The 22,889-nt window shown below is 39.9% G+C and overlaps 1 protein-coding gene across 3 annotated transcripts in view; it reads right to left on the reverse strand.

The window, feature by feature from the left end:
- Positions 1-22,889, reverse strand: part of tube1 (tubulin, epsilon 1) — a 50,970-nt gene that overhangs the window by 25,422 nt on the left and 2,659 nt on the right. The window contains exons 3-10 of one of the 3 annotated variants that reach the window (XM_082148498.1): positions 21,304-21,356; positions 21,122-21,176; positions 18,695-18,810; positions 12,405-12,526; positions 12,128-12,315; positions 10,039-10,211; positions 9,140-9,280; positions 8,097-8,237 (exon numbers count right to left, since the gene is read on the reverse strand). In XM_082148498.1, coding sequence (XP_082004624.1) covers positions 8,097-8,237; positions 9,140-9,280; positions 10,039-10,211; positions 12,128-12,315; positions 12,405-12,526; positions 18,695-18,810; positions 21,122-21,176; positions 21,304-21,356 — 989 coding nt within the window. Of the gene's footprint in view, positions 1-8,096; positions 8,238-9,139; positions 9,281-10,038; positions 10,212-12,127; positions 12,316-12,404; positions 12,527-18,694; positions 18,811-21,121; positions 21,177-21,303; positions 21,357-22,889 lie in introns of those variants that run through there. The other 2 variants (XM_082148500.1, XM_082148499.1) reach the window with 2 other exon arrangements.

The raw sequence follows: 22,889 nt of genomic DNA on the forward strand, positions 1-22,889 counted from the left end.
CCTGGCGGTCATTTCGGGAACGACTTTGAAATGCGGCTGGTTTATTTTTGCCGCGGTGATTTCGCCGCGGCAGCTGGCGCGGCGGTAATAGGCATTCTGGTTGTCCACCATCTGTAGGTCTAAAATTAGCAAAGACTGATGAATCCAGGTTAGATTTCTTGATTCCTGGTTCCACTGCTGCATGTTTAAAAGACTTAGATACAACTCCCGAGGCCAGGCTACTATTAATAATCGCAAGTACAGTAGGGCCAATAGCTTCAAATGAGTCTTTTAAAAGACGTGGAGGAACAATATCCATGCAACATGAGGATAATTTCATTTTAACAAAGATCTCTCTCAGTGAGACAAGAGACACCGGCGCAAACTGATTAAAAACAGCAGGGCACTCAGAGGAAATGGATAAAAAAGTAAATGGAGAGGATATGTTAGATCTAATAGCTTCAATCTTATCAATAATTTTTTTTTAACAAATTTCACACAATTCGGCAGAAGCATAGACTGTAAAAAAATATGGACGTAGTGTCCGTGACGTCACCCGTAGGTTTCTGAAGAGCATTTTTGAAGCCTAAAGTGGGCGGAGTCGGCCGTCGCCATCTTGGCCTCGCGTCACCTTGCGTCACTCTCGGATAACAGAAAATGGGCAAAGAGGCGGGGCGTGGGTGAAGCTGGAGGAGCCTGGCTATGAAACCACGCTCGCGGCTCACCGCTCGACGTGATCGAGTTAGCTCAGGCTTGGGAGGTAATGCTATATGCTACTGAAAGTACCCTATGGAAAGTACTAAGTCTGCGACTGCACAGGGCCTCGCGCTAAAGTGACAGTTGATGATGTAAAGCCAATGAAAAGTTCCTGTTTTTGCCCTTCGAAATATTATTAAAAGACATGGCTACAAGTGAGACTGTGTATCGTGATTCTGTACTATTCTGCTAGTTGAAAATGTATTATGCAGTAACTTAACTATTATTCTGAGACAGTGTGTCTGACAGTGATTTATGTGCATAACAGTTACATGTCAGTCATTCTTTTTTTATAGTCTATGGTCCGTCAGCGCGGAATCGCTCGTCAAGTTCGTAGAGAGCTTATTCAGTCCATTTTAAATTCTGATTTTGGCCGCCTCTCAAATGGGTTAAACCATAGATATATTACCTATGAAGTTCAAGTAAATGCGCTAGAAAATCCGCGCTCATTCAAGTATGTGCATTTATTGCATGGACGGAGAAACCGCCGACACCTGCAGGATTTCATCTGACGGTACATAAACATATTATAATCTATCTGTTCCGTGAGAGCAGAACAAACGAGCCTTTATATCTATAGACATTTTTAAATCTGAAAACTCCAAAAACCAACGAAATTGTCAGACATCCATTAGTGCATGTTCACAGAGGAAAACAACTGAAATACAGCGCTGGTTGTTCTCTCGAAAGATACTCGACGACAACAACGGAATCCTAAGCCGTGGGCGAAATAATGGGTGTATTAAATTGTATTAAATAATCCCGAAAAAAGCACAAACACTGCAGAGATGGCAAGTTCAGCAGCTAAAATTTGCTGAGGTGAAGTGAGTAGTGACGCGGCTAACAGCAAACAAGCGGCTAGCATTGACATCAGCGGCAATCCACCTGTCACTCAAAAGTGGACACACCCTTAATTATGCAGAACTTTAAATATTAATCAACTAAACGGATGAGTTATAAAAAAATTCACCCCCCTCACAGTTGTTATGAAGGGCAAAATTAGCTGTATAGACCAAAGCCACATAGAGATCCAGGCTGTAAACATGTTTTTTTCTGCTGTAAAGTTGGTAATTTTAACATGGGGGAGATACAGATTTGACTCACTTCTGCAGCCAGCCTCAAGCGGCCAGTCAATGAATTGCAGTTTAACTCACTTCCGTGTTAGTTTCAAGAGAGAGACGGGGAGGTTGCCGCTTGGGCAGAAGGCTCTAAACCATAGACTGTAAAAAAATATGGACGTAGTGTCCGTGACGTCACCCGTAGGTTTCTGAAGAGCATTTTTGAAGCCTAAAGTGGGCGGAGTCGGCCGTCGCCATCTTGGCCTCGCGTCACCTTGCGTCATTCTCGGATAACAGAAAATGGGCAAAGAGGCGGGGCGTGGGTGAAGCTGGAGGAGCCTGGCTATGAAACCACGCTCGCGGCTCACCGCTCGACGTGATCGAGTTAGCTCAGGCTTGGGAGGTAATGCTATATGCTACTGAAAGTACCCTATGGAAAGTACTAAGTCTGCGACTGCACAGGGCCTCGCGCTAAAGTGACAGTTGATGATGTAAAGCCAATGAAAAGTTCCTGTTTTTGCCCTTCGAAATATTATTAAAAGACATGGCTACAAGTGAGACTGTGTATCGTGATTCTGTACTATTCTGCTAGTTGAAAATGTATTATGCAGTAACTTAACTATTATTCTGAGAGAGTGTGTCTGACAGTGATTTATGTGCATAACAGTTACATGTCAGTCATTCTTTTTTTATAGTCTATGGTCCGTCAGCGCGGAATCGCTCGTCAAGTTCGTAGAGAGCTTATTCAGTCCATTTTAAATTCTGATTTTGGCCGCCTCTCAAATGGGTTAAACCATAGATATATTACCTATGAAGTTCAAGTAAATGCGCTAGAAAATCCGCGCTCATTCAAGTATGTGCATTTATTGCATGGACGGAGAAACCGCCGACACCTGCAGGATTTCATCTGACGGTACATAAACATATTATAATCTATCTGTTCCGTGAGAGCAGAACAAACAAGCCTTTATATCTATAGACATTTTTAAATCTGAAAACTCCAAAAACCAACGAAATTGTCAGACATCCATTAGTGCATGTTCACAGAGGAAAACAACTGAAATACAGCGCTGGTTGTTCTCTCGAAAGATACTCGACGACAACAACGGAATCCTAAGCCGTGGGCGAAATAATGGGTGTATTAAATTGTATTAAATAATCCCGAAAAAAGCACAAACACTGCAGAGATGGCAAGTTCAGCAGCTAAAATTTGCTGAGGTGAAGTGAGTAGTGACGCGGCTAACAGCAAACAAGCGGCTAGCATTGACATCAGCGGCAATCCACCTGTCACTCAAAAGTGGACACACCCTTAATTATGCAGAACTTTAAATATTAATCAACTAAACGGATGAGTTATAAAAAAATTCACCCCCCTCACAGTTGTTATGAAGGGCAAAATTAGCTGTATAGACCAAAGCCACATAGAGATCCAGGCTGTAAACATGTTTTTTTCTGCTGTAAAGTTGGTAATTTTAACATGGGGGAGATACAGATTTGACTCACTTCTGCAGCCAGCCTCAAGCGGCCAGTCAATGAATTGCAGTTTAACTCACTTCCGTGTTAGTTTCAAGAGAGAGACGGGGAGGTTGCCGCTTGCTCTAAACAAGTAGCTTGGGGAGTGTTCAAAATAGCATTAATAGTACTGAACAGCACAGCTGGCTTATGGGAATTATTACAGATAACATTAGAGAGATACTTTGATTTCTCAGATCTAACACTTTTTTGATATTTAGACAAATTGTACTGTAAAATATCAAATGAAATCTGTAATTTATCCTTCTTCCAGCGGCGTTCCGCCCTTCTGCATTCCAGCCTTATAGCTCGAGTAGTAGCATTCAGCCACGGTTGAACTCGAAATTTTTCTCGAACCGTCCTAAAAGGGGCAACTGTATCCAAAATACTTTGACAAGTTAAAAAGAACGATGAAGTTAGATCTTCAGTATTAAGCACACATGAGGGCATTGAATAATCGACCTCAATTGCATTAAAAGCCTCAGAAAATAATTGAGCAGTTGAAGGATTAATCGCCCGACAGCGACGTTTTGGAACAGTCACTTTAGAATCACGAGAAATACATATCTCAAATAAAACAGGCAAATGATCAGAGAACGTGGCATCACAGACATTAATGTTACTAATAGGCAAGCCATAGGTCAAAACCAAATCTAAAGTGTGTCCACCTATATGTGTGGGATTAACGACAAACTGATTAAGTTAAAGGACTCCACAAGATTTAAAAAAGCTTTGGCCAGAGGCTTGGAGGGACAGCACACATGGATATTAAAATCCCCCACAATTAAAACCCGGTCATATTTAGTCATGATTCCGGCTACAAAATCAGAAAAATCATCGATAAAGTCCTTGTTATATTTAGGTGGGCGATAAACAACAGTGCACAACACTGGATAACTCAGACTTAATTCAAAAACACTTAGTTCAAAGCTGGAGTAGGAGGAAGAAGGCAGACGACTACAGTTTAACTGTTCTTTAAAAATAGTTGCTACTCCGCCTCCTCGTCCCGTAAGCCGTGGAGAATTGAAGTAGGTACAGTTCAGAGGTAAAACTTCAGAAAAAACACTTGACTCACCAACACCGATCCAGGTCTCAGTCACACACAACATGTCCAAGTCTTTAGAAGTAAAAAAGTAATTCAAAATGAAGGACTTGCTAGCTAGTGATCTAGCATTCACCAAGGCTATCCTCACAGGAGTTGAGTCTTTCAACGACGAAGATTCACGGACCAAAGACCGATGGAGAGTTGCGTCCACACTTCTTTTAAAACGGGATGCCCGATAAATTATGACCGGAGGCTCTTTATCCACATCCACATCAGTCACAGGTACCAACCACCTATACGTCGGACCCCAAGAGCGTTGAAGCACATACCGACGACAATCCACGTCGAGATCTCCCAAAATCCAGTGAGGGTCGGCATTCGGGAACAAAGCCATTAAAGTCTTTATTTTAACCAGCAGACCACCTCGTTTGCCACCGCGTCTGAACCGCTTCTTCCTCCCGAGAGAGCATGGGGTTCGGCAGAGATAGGCAGGTAATCCACGAAGGAACGGTGGAGGGGTTGAATTGTTTGTTCCACCCCGGTTCACAATATAGATCGGCGTATTATCAAAAGCCGATCTAATGCTAAGAAGTGTTTGGCGATCGTACACTAATAGAGAGTTTGCAGTATTTTTAATAGACGATAAAAACAAGACAAACATCCATGCAACCGGGAGCAGCAGACGGCTAGCCACACACACTGGCGCCATCATCCACCTGTCCTGACACACACACGTGTGTTCATTTGTTTTTAGTCTTTCCATTGCGTTTATAAATTTGTTGCTTTGTTTTCAGAACTGTGGTTCGTTTTGCACTTCTCGGCCACCGTAGATTTCTGATCTGCTTGCTCAATAACTGTTTGTTTTTTAACAAAAAAAGTTACATACCACAGCTTTAAGTACAAAAAATATCTATATAGTTTTAATGATGACTACTTCACCCCAATTTGTGCACCTTGTATTTTTATGCTTATTAGGAGTATTGTGTCGACATGCTTGGGTAAGACTTTGTTACAGGGCTGGCCAACTCTGGCCCTCGAGATCTATTTTCCTGCACAGTTTAGCCCTAATCAAACACACATGAACAAGCTAATGAAGGTCTTTAGGATCACTATAAAACTACAGGCAAGTGAGTTTGATCAGGGTTGGAGCTAACTCCGAAGGAAAGTGGATCTCCAGGGCCAGAGTTGCCAAACCCTCCTCTATTACCTCTGGCATTAAGATGCGTTTTCATTGATCCAATCACAAGTGGTCAGTTGAGAGACGCATTACCATTTACACCTGGTATTAAAGGGACAGTTCACCCAAAACTGAAAATTCTGTCATCATTTACTCACTCTCATGTTATTCCAAACCCATAAGACTTTTATTCATCTTCAAAACACAAGTGGATATATTTTTCAACTCACATGCATAAAGCACATCAAATATGGTCAACGACAGCTCAACCGTACTTGCTTAATGCATGTACCTCATTTGTTCTCGTGTGTCAAGCAAGCACGTTTCAGTTTACCATTTTTAATATTAGTTTTTTTTTTTAAGGCTAGTTTTGTTCTTTTTGTGATATCTGGCAACCCGTCACCTAAGCTTTAATCAAGAGATGTTCAGAAGCGTCAAGTTCATAAGTGACTAGGAGAACAGCAGTATGAAAACCGAACAGCAGCTACTGTTAGTGTTGACTAAGTAAGTTAGTGTAAATTATACACACCTTAACTGCGTCATTATTTTACATAGGCTAGCTCGGTGAACACAGACACACCGCGCTCCCTCTCTGTGCGTGTGCACGCGCGCGTCTTTTGCATCAGTAAAATGCGATCGGTTAATTTGAGTGACAAGTTGTAATCACGCATTGAATCGAAGCAAGATTTTATCAGCTGTTTCAGTGGCCAATTGTTTGGAGTTAGAAATATATAACTCGCGCTGCATATTTAGTCATTTTGCCTCAGATACAGGATTAACATGTTATACATTTGCTTTAACAAGCAGGTTGTTCATTACCACGGCAACCGCTCTCGTGTCATACTGAATGCGAGTTTCATGTTTAAAAAGTAACTATACATAAGAGACAGAAAAATGATAACTATACATTATTTAAGGTTATTTCTATTCGTTACGATATTGATATATGAACTGTTGTTGTCAAGTAGCTTCATGCTTTCCCTGTTGCGATCGTGCACTCCTGTAACTGTAGCCTACGGGTGCCGCACTGCTGCGCCTTTCCCCCCGAAAAATATCACGTTAACAACAACCCTTTAGAAAACGTTATTCCTTTGTGGATCCTCTTGATCTGCTTTCTCCATGTTTCTTTGACAAATCTCAGTGTCTCAGTCTCTCGCACGCTGCATGTGAGTTAACCACGCCCACTTATTTACATGTCGCGGTATCACGGAATGAAAAAATCTGTTACGGTTGACATTTTCTACCGCGGTAACGATATATACCGTCATACCGCCCAGCCCTAATGTGAATAAATGCCTAGATTAGATCTGTTCATTATATAAAGTTAGCATGTCTCTTCAAAAGACTTTGATTAAACCGCTCGATTCATCAGGATTACTTTTACAATGTCTTTGAAGGTTCAAAGTTTAAGGTGAATGGATGAAAAGAAAGCTCTCAGGGTATATCTAAAAAAAAAAATTTATATTTTTTTTTTATAAGCTTATCGTTGCGAATCATGGTAAGGTAGGGAGACAGTTTTGAACACTGATTTCTACGGTGGCCGAGAAGTGCAAAACAAACCACAATTCTGAAAACAAAACAACAAATTTATAAACGCAATGGAAAAACTAAAAATAAATGAACAAGTTAGAAAACACAATAACAATTCCGAAAACAAAATACCAAATCAGAAAACACAACGACAAGTCAGACAAAACGGAAAAGGCAGGTATATGTGGCGAATGGAATACTGACCGCTGATTGGACGAGACATCTGTCAATCAAGACACGCAGAAAGTACAGCCGACTGCGGCAGGAGAAAGTCGATTCACGTGTGCATGTGTAAATATTAGCTGTATCGTCTACGATAAGATAAATTTTTTAAATTATGTGCAAGGCTGCGAGCTGACATTATCGAGTATGTCTCTCACTTTGCAAAAAACAAACAAACACTATTAGAATGCAGTTATAATGCCCCTAAAATTCCAGATATAGGGGCAATGACCCTGCATGAGCTTTTTGGCACATCAAAATGGTCAACGACAGCTCAACCGTACTTGCTTAATGCATGTACCTCATTTGTTCTCGTGTGTCAAGCAAGCACGTTTCAGCTTCCGTTTACCATTTTTAATATTCATTGAACAATGTTTATATGTGAATAAATGCCTAGATTAGGCATTTATGCTCTAGAAATGCCTAGAGTTCATTATATAAAGTTATCATGTCTCTTCAAAAGACTTTGACTAAACCGCTCGATTCATCAGGATTACTTTTACAATGTCTTTGAAGGTTCAAAGTTTAAGGTGATTGGATGAAAAGAAAGCTCTCAGGGTATATCTAAAAAAAAAAAAGTGTTTCGTAGATGAAAAAGTCTTATGGATTCGGAACAACATGAGGATTTATTGTTTCATTGGTTTATTTAATTTTTGTGAGAACTAACCCTATAAAATGCACTAATGTGTTTCTTGCTAACTATTTATTTTCCCTTCATTTTGGTAACCCAACTGACATCGAAGACTTTATTTTATTATTTTATTCTCTCTCTATCAAAAATAATAATGGATCAAATGGAATTATGGGACAAACAAACCGCTCAATATTCCGGCGCAGATCTGACATCTGAACGTTTCCACGCAACATAAGAGCACAGGCCAGATACAGGTTGTGTTTGGGGTCGGCTCTGATCAGCTGATGATCCTTACTGAATGCATCTGAGAACATCTGATCCAGCCTACAGAAACACAGCACAGCATTCACTTATTCACTTGATGATGACATAAGACACTAAAGCTTCTGTGGTAGGATTTTTCAACTTCAGTCCTGCAGAGTTCAGCTCTAAAGTTTTATTCCTGTTATTCCTGCTGTACAAAATGCCCGCATCACCTCCACATCACGGCAATTCTGCTCCGGCCGGAAGCAATTACCAAACCGGTTCCGCGTGTTTATCACACTCACGTACATATTTTGCAACAGCAAATAAAAATGATTAATTATGAAGGCTACAGTGCTATGCATAAGTTTAGACACCCATGCTAAAGTTGACTAAAAAGAGGAATAAAAAACATCTTTTGGAAATTTAACTTAATGCCTTAATTAAAAAAAATTGGAAAAATCCAACCTTTAAGGACACCAATTTTCTTTGTGAATGAATAATGTATCGTAAATAAATAAATGTTCTTCCTTAAAATACAGGGTGCATAAGTCTGGACACCCCTATGTTAAATACCCCTATGTTAAATAGGACACCCCTATGGCAGGCAGATTTTTATTTTTAAAGGCCAGTTACTTCATGGATCCAGGATACTATGCATCCTGATAAAGTTCCCTTGGCCTTTGGAATTAAAATAGCCCCACATCATCACATAGCCTTCACCATACCTAGAGACTGGCATGGAGTACTTTCCATAAGATCATCTCTCAATGCAAATCAAACCAGCTATTAGGCTAACTGAAATAAAACCATGCCAATCTCTAGTTATGGTGAAGGCTAAAGAGGAAACCCCACTCTCTGTATGTGCGGCTGGGCGCACAGATCATAGTGCGCGAGTACCGAATTGATGGTGAAAAAGGCAGGTGTAAGAGCAGATGAGGTGAAACTGGGTAAAAATGACTGCAAAATGTATAATGACAAACCTGCGTGGTGGTACGTTGACATCTGCAAGTGTGTAGAGAGGAGTTAGACTGGGCACGAGGTAGTGTAAACGCGGGAACGGTACCAGGTTCATGGCTATCTCATTCAGATCCATGTTGAGAGAGCCCTCAAAACGTGCTGAACTGCAAGAGAAGAAATCGAATCGAATTAAACGGGTGATAAAATCTCTAGACAGAAAGATAAAAAAGAATCAAAGATAACAGATTACCAGTTCCATTACTTTCTATAAACTTTATTTTTATAACTACTTTTAAATTTACATAAAAATCAGCTTCTACCTAGTAAAGTTTTGATTGATGAAGATTGCAGGATTGCAATCAAAGTTAAGACGATTGCGGTGATGTACAGTAAGCACGCAAGTCTGTTTTAATGATGCACAAACCATGTATGTAAGAAAATCTGTAATGTTTTTGTTTCATGGGTGCTTTGGTGTGCACAAATTTATAAATTACATATACTTCTTATATAATTTGGTTATTTGGTCTCCTTTTGGAGTCTCCAAGTGGCCTTTTTGGGAAAACCCCACAATTTACCTTGGTTTACTTTTCTGGATATAGCAAATAATGACAAAATAAATGTGTTAAACAAGATAAATGGTGTATGCTTATTTTCAAAATAAGTGTGTGATTAATCAAGATTAAAATATTGAATCTATAAAGTCAGGCGTGAAATCCATCCAATTTCTATTAATCTCAATTATTGTGCACAAAATAATTACCGGTACTGTGATTCCTCATCAAAAGTGTATTTTTGTGTGAAAAGCATTCCTCTTATTATGTACTTCTCTTTTAATTCCTAATGAAGGTTTCACTACACTTTCACTGCTGTGAAAATGCTAAAGCACAAGCATTTCCCCTTTTTTTGGCACATGATTTAATACCTGGTGATATTAAGAAGTAGATTGGCCACAATGTTGTTCATGGCATCAAAAGGTTTTTCGACCTTCACCACCCCTCCTTGTCCAGAGATGATGGTACAGTCCTTCTTGATAGTACAGCTTGGTTTGCCAGTGTTGGACATGTGCTGTATCTTACCAACAATATCCACCAGAGACTAGAATAGTAGTAGAGAATAATCATTAAAATTGATATGATCTGTTCACGCTCATGCCATTAAAAAAACTGTATGAGTTCCCATGCGTTATTACACAAAAGGAAAAATTGTGAAGAACATCAATACAGCTCTTTTCCACACAGCAAAAGCTGCAGTAATCACGGCTGTGCTTTTTTGTCCCACACAGCATAAAGCACAATAATACTAGTACATGTGACTTGTAAGCTCTATTCCAAGTTTCCTGATGACACTATACAATAGCTTTGTGTGAGGAATAGACCGATATTTAAGTCATTATTCACTGAAAAACTTTCCATTCAGTGTCATTGGCACATCAACATATTCAAATGGTTGAGACATGTGGCCAGTAAGGGTGTAACAATATATCGTGTCGGTGTCACAATATATTGCAATACAACAATATGTACCGTGGATAGTGACAATATGTATTGTGTATTGTTCACCCAAAATGAAAATTATTGTGTGGAAAAAAATTTAGTTTACAGAGTTTTAGTATCAGTACTACATTAAAATAATATATAATGTTGAATATTATATAATAATGCAATGGGGGAATATTTGTGGGTCGTGATAATGCCAAGTGTCTTATGTTACCAGTAAATATTATTTTAAATACATCTAGTCAGTGACAAAGTGGAAACATTTTCGTCTAAAATAATTCTGTATTTTCAGCTTCAGAATCATGAATATTTTTATTCTGGTGTCACTATTGTCCTGTGCTTTAGGTTTCCAGCACCAAGTCCAAGCCTATTCATTTACACCCAATGTAATACTAAATTTAGCATTTTAGGGCGTTTTCACACCTGAAAGTCCGCACCAAGGTCCGAACCAAACTTCATGTTTTGATACATTTTATACATTCGGTAAGTTTTGGTTTGGTTTCACATTGCAATTATGCGAGCTCACTAAAGAACTTTACATGACATACTTGCGTCCTGTCGTCATCATCTATGTGGGCTGCATCTTGACATTGATTGGTTTGTAAATGGATGTGCGTCTGACGTCAGTGTGTTGTCAATTTGGCGGGTAACTTTGACAAGAATGAATGAACAGACGCATATCGTTGCCACTATACTGTTATTATTACGGCATTACTACCTGCAGCACCAACTATACTCGAGGCTAGTTCAAATTCACCAAATGAACGTCCTCGTTGTGCAAACATTTTATGGTCGCCGGCAGGAAAGCAGGAGAAGACTGCAAGAAATCCTGCGAGAACCACCGGAACTTCCTGTAAATGGTCCGAAAGTCCGAACCATACAGACATTGCTTTCACACTAGAAACAAACCAAACCTTTGTTCAGTTTGATCCGGATCGAGACTACCTCTTTTCGTCTGACCAAATTTCGTCTGTTTGGTCCAGACCGTGGTCCGGGGGAGGTTTCACACCTATAATTATGATTCGTATCAAACTGAAAAGTCAGAAAATCCGGACCAAACAAGATAGGTGTGAAAGGGCCCTTAATCAACAGAATTTTGTGTTAGCCTTTTACCATATGTCTTGAGTATCGCAATAATATCGCATCGTCAGTTCAGTATCGTGATACGTATCGAATCGTGACATGAGGGTATCGTTACACCCCTAGTGGCTAGTGTTGTTTAACATCATTGTTGTCAAATGTTGAGAGCTGGAAGAGGGAAGGACGCAAATACAAATTATAATGAGGTTTAGATAGAAACTTCTGAGGTTCTTTATGGTGTTTATTTTTATTTTATTTCTTTTGGAGCTTGCAAACATCTGTGCCCATTTCATTGCATTTAAAAGTGCAGTGTGAACATTCTGCCTAACATCTGCCCCACAAAAAAAAGAAAAAAAAAAGGGAGAAACATGGGAGTAGGTAACGGATGACAGAATTTTAAGTTCTAATATCCTTTAAATTTGTACGAAGTCATACCTGGTTATCGACCGGCAAGACACAGTCTGCATGTTCTGTGAGCTCTTTCATGGCTAGGACGCTGTTGTAGGGAGAGGTGATGACATCATCCTCTGCCGTCGGGTAAACCGAGGTCACTATCCGGCACACCTCTGGGAACTCCTCTTCTAGAAGCTTCAACACAAATGTGCCTAACCCTGAACCAGTGCCTAAACACACAAAAATACGCTTATGTTACCCCATGTTTCTCAACCACCAGATCTGAATACTGGTTACATGACAGGCATCAGAAGCTCACCTCCTCCCATGGAATGAATGAGGAAGAAGCACTGAAGACAGTCACAGTGTTCTGCAGCCTTACGGACCTGATCCACAATCTGCTCTCTGTAGGTCAAGCCATATGTGTGGTGCCCGACTGCCCTAAGGGTCATAGATCAATCACACGGTCAATCACTGATCCAACAGTCAAAACAACAATGCATAACTAAATACTAATATTATCGCAATACTCCAAGAAATATGGTAAAAGGTTAACAAAAAATTAACTGTTGATTAAAATGCTAAATTTTACACTGGGGGTGTAAATGAATATGCTTGGACTTGGTGCTGGAAACCCAAAGCACAGGACAATTGAGACACCAGAATAAAAATATTCATGATTCTGAACGAATATGCTTGCACTTTTTCACTGACTAGATCTATTTAAAATAATGTTGGACACTTTTTACTGGTAACGTAAGACATTTGGCATTATCAGCACCCACAAATATTCCCCCATTGCATTATTATACATTATATTCAACATTATAGTAGTTTAATGTAGTACTGACACAGAAACTCTGCAAACTTGAATTTTTTCACGCAAAGTAATTTTCATTTTGGGTGAAATATACACGATACAGATTGTCACCATCCACAATAAATATTTTCATCAGCCATTACTCCAGTCTTCAGTGTCACATGGTGCTTCAAAAACCATTCTAATATGCTGATTTGGTGCTCAAGTAACATTGATGAATAGAAAGTTCAAAAGAACAGTATTTATTTAAAATAGAATGTATTGTCACGTTTGATTAGTTCAATGCTTACTTGCTAAATACAAGTATTATTATTTTATTTTTTTAACTTTTAAACAGAAGTCTAAGTATTTTGGATGATTTTTTTTTTTGGGGGGGTATCTGGTATAACAAGGTATCTGGTAGAAAAACATGTCACTTACATTTCAGAACAGCTTTTGTATCAATAACACACCTGTATAATGATTTTTGTGAACTGAAATGTTTTAACACTACAAATGTGAGGCAACATGACAAGGTCTGACACGGTTTGACTCATCTTTGGCCTTAGGTTATGACTGATGTCATTTCAATCAAAATCAAAATTTTCTAAATACCTGTCTAAGAAGATGACGAGCAATCAACCTTGAGCACTGGTACATGAAGAACCACTTAAACAGTCAAATCCCATAAAGTGTGACTGTTCAGTAACATGCCTGGAGGCTGTCAGGAGCTATAACAGCACATGGGTGTCGACACATGAAGAAAAGTAACATAGGCCCAGTTTAAACCTGGTTATAAAATCCATCTCCGGTGATCTGTGACAAGCAGATTGAAGGTCAACCTGCAAGGTTTTGTTTCGCAATGAAGAGTGTGTTTTCATAACCAGCAATTACATAATAAAGAGGAAGAAGGACAAAACGAGTAATTTAGGATGCTTGGTTTCAATAAAAGCTGTTTTTTTAATCACACAAGAACAAAAAACAACTTTAACAAGAAAACAAGTAGGGTTGCAAAGGGGTGGAAAATTAATACAAGTCAAATGGTTTTTGAGTTGGATTTATTTTTGAGTAGAACTTTTTTTTAAATGAAAACATATTCTCTCAAGCTTCTGGTTTCTGCATTTTTCCTCTCAATCCATTCAGGTCTCAATGGCTTCTTCCTGGACCTCATCAACATCCTCCATCTCCGCTTCTGCCTCTGTGTCAGGCTCAAACAGGCTTAGGTTTGCCCTGGATGGCCACCAGTTTCTAAATTCTTGCCTGTTGCGAATAGGAATGAACTGAAATTTCGACAGCCAGATATTATCGGCCGAAAATGGCATTTTCTATTTTCGGTCAAAAGAAAAACGGCTGAAAATATGAGCCAAAAATATATGCTGCCCCGGCAGTCCCTTGATCAGCGCTCAGGTTTCACTCTCGCTCTAGCCGTTATCGTTGCGCTCAATATTCTGCTCACGGCCAATGCGGACGCTCCACTCGTGCTCATCCGAAAAGCAAAGTCCATTCAAATAATGTGCCGACATGAAACTTCTATGTAGTAGTAGACTTGTTTCTGTTTGCAATAGCCCTACTGTGCTGTAACATGGTGCGGTATAGCCGTGCTGGGCCACGCTGGTAAAATGACGCTAAATTTGTTTAAATTAAGTTCACATAACTTAATTATTTCAATTACGCATTAAGTTTATAACTTAATTTTAAGTTAAAATTAAATTTTAAGTTAAGTCTACAGACCACTTTTTACAGTGTAGAAAAAATCAACTCGCAAATAAATTCTATCTTCTAATGATTGGAATCGATTCATAAATGTAAAAAAAAAAATCTATATTCTAATCATCTGTTAATAACGTGATGTTGACGGAACAAAGAACAATGCAGCACCAGACAGTTTAGAGAGCACACATGCTTGCAACAGGGGACAAATGACACTTACTTCACAACAACAGGTCCTATATCAATGCATTTATTATTTATTAAGTCGGCATGAAATCAAATTTGACAAATCTTCTTTTTATATGTAATGTTGTAGTGTTTATTATAAATGATTTATCTGTACACTTCATTATTTTTTTTTAAATCATGTACCCTTACAATCTTTAATCAAATACATTACCCTTCCCTCCCCCCTCGAAACGACCTCTCTTCTCTTTCGGTCACGTGCCATGGCGAAAGGGTGCGGCCAGAGCCGATGAGGGTGCGGCTATCGGTGTTTGTCTCGTTTCGCGGGAGGCTCAAATAAAAATGGGCTGATTCCTGCCTGAAAATGTAGCTACTCGTCTTCGTTCTCGTCGCCGGGCTCCTCAATAAAAAAATCCTTCATGACAGGGTAACGGTGGGGGAGTCCGGTGGAGAGAAATCCTCCACAACTGAATGTAAACTGGCATTCAAATCTGCCTCCATTTTGTTTGCAACGCCCAACCTCCAACGATCCAATCAATTCCCGATGGACGAAATCAAGCCCCGCCCTACATTTTTTTCTAATTTCAGAAGCAGTTTCACTCGGATATACATCACAACAAGGAAAAAAATGACAATCTCAACTTCCGTTTCATGCCGACTTTAATATAAATGAAATTAGCCATAAATAAAGTATAATTACTGGCACACGTCAAGTTGTTTTGTACTTTTTACACACAAGAAACACTTTGAAAGTGGACGTGCAAACAGTTGCCACGGTAACAAACAATACCTGCTTGAAAATCCTGTATCAGGCTAAATCACAAAATATTGAGAACGCAACAGTGTGTATTATATTTTTCTAACTTCAAAGATCGGAACCAGCTGATAATCACACATTTCAAATGATGCAAAAGAATCATCAGCACGTGCTCACGCCGCAAAAGGCGAATATGAAAGACTGAGCAGCGGCGGCGTAAAAAACATAAAAAATAACATGAGATGACATGAGTAGTGAACGAGACACTGGTTAGCTCTGCCATACTCCATTACTGCTACAAATACTTAGAAAAATCTGAGGTGCATGTCCAGCACTTCCACCTTCAGCCAATGAATTGGTGTGATTCTAAACGGAAAATCATCACACCTGGGGCCGGTTGCATAAACACAGCCATTACGTTAAGTACAGTGTCATAAATTCTGGTATGACCCACTAGCAGTTACTAGTAACTAGTAACCACTAGTAACACTAGCATACACTACAGTTCGGTCTCAAATTAGGCTAATCTATGTTTTTATGTAACATTTTAAAAAGCTATGAATAGTCTTAAAGAAAAAAAATTGATGTCTAACTTGTAAGACTAGTCTTAGAGGTTTATGCAACCGGCCCCTGGAGGGTGATACATAGCGCCAGCTACTGACCCAGTGTCTCGTTCCCTACTCAGGAAACCAGGATTACATAAATAACTCCATCACTTGTTTTTCTGTCTTACATTTCTTTTTTGACTGTAAAATAATGGCCTGGGCTAGTGCTGCCACCTTGTGCAAGCTGGTTGGAGAAATCAGGCTGTGCGTGTAAAGTGTACATACCCTAGCATAAGCGCAAAAAACAAAGTATTACTTTGGGCTTTAGCAATGGGATTGGAGAGGAGGTAATGCCATCCAGAATCAAGAGCAATGTGTGTATGCCATAGTACTACACGTGTAGCATGTGTCTGAATTGCAGAGGCCTTGGGACGGAAAGTAAACGGTCATTGACGAGCAGACAATAATTTCCAGCAGGTTTTGACTAGTGTTGCACGGTGCACCGATACTTCAAAAGTATCGCGATTCTCGGAAATTAAAAACGTCACGATTCCTAAATTTATTAGTATCGATACTTCTAAGAATGACCGAATTCCAGATTTGTAAGGCCGGCGACACACTGGATGCGTGGCGTGAGCGTATTTCGGCTCCCATGTTAACAATAGTAGCACACTGCCTGCGTGACACGCGCGCCCGAGCCGCGCGGAAAACGTGTGCATGCTAGAAATAGAACCGACGCCTATTTTTCACGTGACACGCAAGCGTGTTGGAAGCGTTTCCAGGCAAAATAGAATAGGAAAAAAAATTTCTATGTCATTTTGACACGAATACATTTTAATAAATGACATTTTGATGTTTGAAAGTCTCTAGGTTTTGACATAAATGCAGATATAAATGTAATTGAAAAAAAATATATTATCGATTTTCAAATACTGCACCTGTCAATACAGAACGAAATATTCTGTAGCCTATTTTGCCGTCAACACTGCCGACGTTGTCTTTGCTGCTATATATTTATGTTTAACATGAAGTAGGCCTATAGGCCTTCCACAACTCTCTCCCCATATGTCAAATATATCACCAATGAGGCCTATCATATGTTACCAATATTAAACATTGTTTAATATAATCGCTGTTCATATTTTTATTCAAAGTTCAGAATCAAGATAAAGTTATTACCGGTAACTCTTATGTTTCTTATGATAACTGAGATAATGCTGCTAAATTTATAATTTTTTTACCTTGAATGTCATTGCTCTAATTTATTTTTTATATTTTGATTAGGGCTGGGAATCGATTAAAAAAAATTAACTAATTAATTGCACAATTTCTGTAATTAATTGCAATTAATTGCGCTTCCCCCAAGCTTGTAATCATCAATATTTAAACTTAGAATCACCTAATTAAACAACACAGGGAAAAAAGGGAACAGAAAATAGCCCTATATTAAAATATTAAACATCACTATATCAATATATTATTCTTTTTCAATAATCAATCAACATAATCAATTTAACAGATTATTATTATTATTATTATTTTATTAATTATTAAAACAAAATATAGTCCTACAAAGCTATTATTACCAGAGCATGTGATCAGAGCAGGTCATTTTACCATTGTTGCCCAGCATGGCTATACCAGCTCAGCAAACAGAAGTCAACAGAGAAATTTCACGTTACTTGAGTGGACTTTACTTTTCCAGTGCTTAGTACATGATTGAAGCCTTTGGGCCGTTAACGACAGAGCCGCCGACACACACACACACACACACACATACACATATACACACACACACACACACGTGGAACGGAGAGCTCGCCGCTGCTGGGCCATTAACGACAGAGCGAGCCGACACACACACACACACACACACACACACACACGCACGCGCGCGCGCGGAGCACAGAGCGCGCCGACCGACCGACACACACACACACACACACACACACACACACACACACACACTCACGCGCGCGGAGCACAGAGCGCGACGCACATACCGAGCGGAAAAGACCCGCTCATGAAAGCTGCCCGAGAATGAAACCTGACCGCCGAACATGGAGGGGCGGGACGGCATATTTCGGCCTTTTTAATAGCAGATGCAACAGGAAATCATTAAAACGAGGCAAAAAAAAAAAGTGCTGCGTCAATTGCGTTATTTTTTTTTTACGCGTTAAACATTTCAAATTAATCGCAAAGATTAACGCGTTAATTCCCCCAGCCCTAATTTTGATATTTCATATTTTGTTCAAATGTTTAATATATCTGCTGTTCATATGTTCATTTATTAGTGTGTTATATGATTAGAATGTTGTACCGGTTTTAAAATAAAGCACAGCAATGATATTTGAGAGTGTTTCTCCCTTTTCAGGAAAAGTATCGAAATCGCAATTCTTGACTTGGTATCGGTATCGAAACAATAATTTTGGTATCGTGACAACACTAGTTTTGACAGGTACCTGTGCTCTTAATTTACTTATAGCAGAATCTGTCGACACATTTCTCTCTTTGCAGAGTATATAACACCATACCGTCCAGCCCTAGTTAGCACTGTGTCCGTTTTAGCATGTAGACAGTGTGACAGAGTCCCTACTGAGACAGACCCTTACCAGTTGTTCCCTGAACCAGAGACATCACTTATGAGTTGTGTGCTGTTGAAGAGAGAACGCAACGGTCCTTGCAAAATCTCTCCTAGGACTCCCTCCTCCATGTCCACTAATACGGCCTGCAGACAGACACACACACACACACACACACACACAAAAAAAATGTATATTATGTTGGGTACTTTCCATTGACTTCTATTGTTTTTATTAGGAATGGTCATTTTGTCTACACGAGAACTGAATAATATATGAATCAACTGCGTACTTTGTTGAAGAGTGTGGTCCATGTACACATGTAAAGGATTAGTTCCCTTCAGAATAAAAATTTCCTGATAATTTACTCAACCCCACGTCATGCAAGATGTTCATATCTTTCTTTCTTCAGTCGAAAAGAAATTAAGGTTTTTGAGGAAAACATTCCAGGATTTTTCTGCATTTAGTGGACTTCAATGGGAACCAATGGGTTTAAGGTCCAAATTTCAGTTTCAGTGCAGCTTCAAAGTCTCTACACGATCCCAGCCGAGGAATAAGAGTCTTATCTAGCTTATCTAGGTCATTTTAAAAAAAAAACAAAACATTTATATACTTTTTAACCACAAATACTCATCTTGCACTTGCTGTGATGCGCCACACATTACATAATCACAATGAAAGGTCAAGCGTGACGTAGGCGGAAGTACAGACCTAGTGTTTACAAAGCGAACGTGCAAAGACTAAGTCAAACGCCATTTACAAAATAAATAAATAAATAAAAGGTAAAACAATGATGGCAGACGATATTGAAGTTGGAGGAGAAAATGAGATGGAGTTTTTCACCCCAAATTTTCTGCTTATGTCACACGTGACCTTTCCAACGCGATTACGTAATGCGTGAAGACGTGGACGGGCAAGACGAGCATTTGTGGTAAAAAAAATTTTGTTTTGTTTTTAAATAGAAAATGTCCGATTGTTTGGCTAGATAAGACCCTTATTCTTTGGCTGGGATTGTGTAGAGCCTTAGAAGCTGCATTGAATTTGGACCTTCAAACCATTGATAACCGTTGAAGTCCACTATGGACAAATACTATTGACACATATGGAGGAAAATCCTAGAATGTTTTCCTCAAAAACCTTAATTTATTTTCAATCCTTTAAGACTGACATATTTGGCTGCTGTATAACTAGTCTTGCTCTTTTAATGTCTTTCTCCATAAGTGTAACATTCTGTAGGCACTGTAAGCCAAACCGCACAAATCTGAAGCTCACACACACACACACACACACACACACACACACACACACACACACACACACACACACACACACACACACACACACACACACACACACACACACACACACACACACTACAGTAGAGTCCTGCATGGGTTCGGGTACCCGCAAATTTTGCTCAAACGGGTGAAAAATATCCAACTGTGTCGGATACGGGTGCGGGTCGGGTCGGACACGGGGGAAACACGGGTCTAAACACGGGTTTAAAACAATCACATGCAAACGTAAAAATATATGAATATTTTTAGGAACACATCTACAAAAATATTCCTGTATTTCAAGTTGATAAAATAATTTAAAATCCACATCAGTTTATTTGTGCCCACGCGCCACGCCCTCACAGGATCTATAACGTTACCTAGGCTACTTTCACTTTTAAAAATTCCTCATAACCGCGCGCCCGACTGCTTGCAGTCGTCGAGATGGATGCTGAGGAGTTGAAGAAAAGAATAGCTAGTGGAGATTGTAAAGTTGTCGACAATACGTCATCAAAAGGCAAGTCCAGTGTGTGGGAGAAATTTGGAGTTATCTGAAGAAAACAATATTGTGAAAGGCTTTGCTGCATGCATTTTCGTGTTGGATAGCCGCAAATGTGGAACTTCATCGCTGAGGTAGCACGCAGATAACTGTGGTAACAAACCAAGCAGTTCTATAGAACAGTATTTTTCAAATTTAACACTGTTCAGTATGTGTGGTGTGCATGGCGTGTTTGAAATCAAAATTGTCAGATGTAGGCTAGACGAAATTGCGTGGCAGATATAGTGTTGTAGCCGCGTCTGTTAGGCTACTCAGTTTTGTGGTAACGTTAGTTCTTCATGTATCGGCCTTTTGACAGTTTCGGCTGAAGTTGTCCTTTTGTTAATTGTCCTTATAACTTCTGTATGACCTGGCAATAAACATTTATGTAATTGTGACTATAATGTGATTGGCTAAACTGATTTTATTTCGGGTGCGGGTCGGGTGTCGGTTCTATTTTAAGCGGGTCGGGTCGGGTGCGGATTTTAATTAGTGCTGTTGACGGATAACGGGTCGGATGCGGTTTGAAGCACTGCGGGTACGGGCGGGTGCGGGTTTACAAAATCGGACCCGTGCAGGACTCTGTACTACAGTCCTGTCTCCATGCTTCAATCCCAAAACATCACCTAACATGGTGCTCACCCTGGCCTTTAGAGCAGTGATCCTGCCCCCTGTAGCGTCTGCTCCACCCGCTCTCCTACAGAAACACCACACACACGAGATCCCACAATAACTCAAGAGGATCAGCAGAGAGGATGACATGTGGACAAACAGAGGGTCGTGAACAGAGTAGAAGAGAGAGCAAGAGAAGAGAGAGAGCCTACCTTTGGTCAACATTTCTAAAGAAGCTGCTCAGCGCCTCATCATAAACTCCTGTCTGCAGAGACAAAATCAAGACTCAGTTAATGATATTTTCTAATCTTTGATATCATGTACAGTGGGTACGGAAAGTATTCAGACCCCCTTAAATTTTTCACTCTTTGTTATATTGCAGCCATTTGCTAAAATCATTTAAGTTCTTTTTTTTCCTCATTATTGTACACACAGCACCCCATATTGACAGAAAAACACAGAATTGTTGACATTTTTGCACATTTATTATAAAAGAAAAATTGAAATATCACATGGTCCTAAGTATTCAGACCCTTTGCTGTGACACTCATATATTTAACTCAGGTGCTGTCCATTTCTTCTGATCATCCTTGAGATGGTTCTACACCTTCATTTGAGTCCAGCTGTGTTTGATTATACTAATTGGACTTGATTAGGAAAGCCACACACCTGTCTATATAAGACCTTACAGCTCACAGTGCATGTCAGAGCAAATGAGAATCATGAGGTCAAAGGAACTGCCTGAAGAGCTCAGAGACAGAATTGTGGCAAAGCACAGATTCCTAAGAGCACAGTGGCCTCCATAATCCTTAAATGGAAGACGTTTGGGACGACCAGAACCCTTCCTAGAGCTGGCCGTCCGGCCAAACTGAGCTATCGGGGGAGAAGAGCCTTGGTGAGAGAGGTAAAGAAGAACCCAAAGATCACGGTGGCTGAGCTCCAGAGATGCAGTCGGGAGATGGGAGAAAGTTGTAGTAAGTCAACCATCACTGCAGCCATCCACCAGTCGGGGCTTTATGGCAGAGTGGCCCGACGGAAGCCTCTCCTCAGTGCAAGACACATGAAAGCACACTCCAAGATGGTGATAAATAAGATTCTCTGGTCTGATGAGACCAAGATAGAACTTTTTGGCCTTAATACTAAGCGGTATGTGTGGAGAAAACCAGGCACTGCTCATCACCTGTCCAATACAGTCTCAACAGTGAAGCATGGTGGTGGCAGCATCATGCTGTGGGGGTGTTTTTCAGCTGCAGGGACAGGACGACTGGTTGCAATCGAGGGAAAGATGAATGCGGCCAAGTACAGGGATATCCTGGACGAAAACCTTCTCCAGAGTGCTCTGGACCTCAGACTGGGCCGAAGGTTCACCTTCCAACAAGACAATGACCCTAAGCACACAGCTAAAATAAAACTATTTGAAGAATTCATCTTCCAGAATACGTTTTCATAAGTTTTGGGAGTTTATTTTTAGTCCATCTCCTATCCTGAAGTCTGTTTTGCAGAGATGGACTAAAAATTAACTCCCAAATCTTACTGTCAGATTCTGGAAGATGAATTCTTCAAATAGTGGTAGAAGAGGATGTGGTGCTGGTCCTTCAAGAGTCACTCTCAATCTGTCTGTCTATAAAGCCTATAGAAAAAAACCAGTCTTCATGTATTTTACTACACTTCAGCTTGTGATTCTTATTAAGAGGGGGTACATTTTTAGGATTCTTTACCTAACCCAAGTCCCTGAGACCCTGACACCTTGCTCTTCTGGAGACTCCAGGTAGGTTGCAGTTTTGGAAAATGGTGGCGC

Source organism: Leuciscus leuciscus (assembly GCF_965113295.1).
Source record: "Leuciscus leuciscus genome assembly, chromosome: 19".
In the NCBI taxonomy this organism is placed as follows: Eukaryota; Metazoa; Chordata; class Actinopteri; order Cypriniformes; family Leuciscidae; genus Leuciscus; species Leuciscus leuciscus.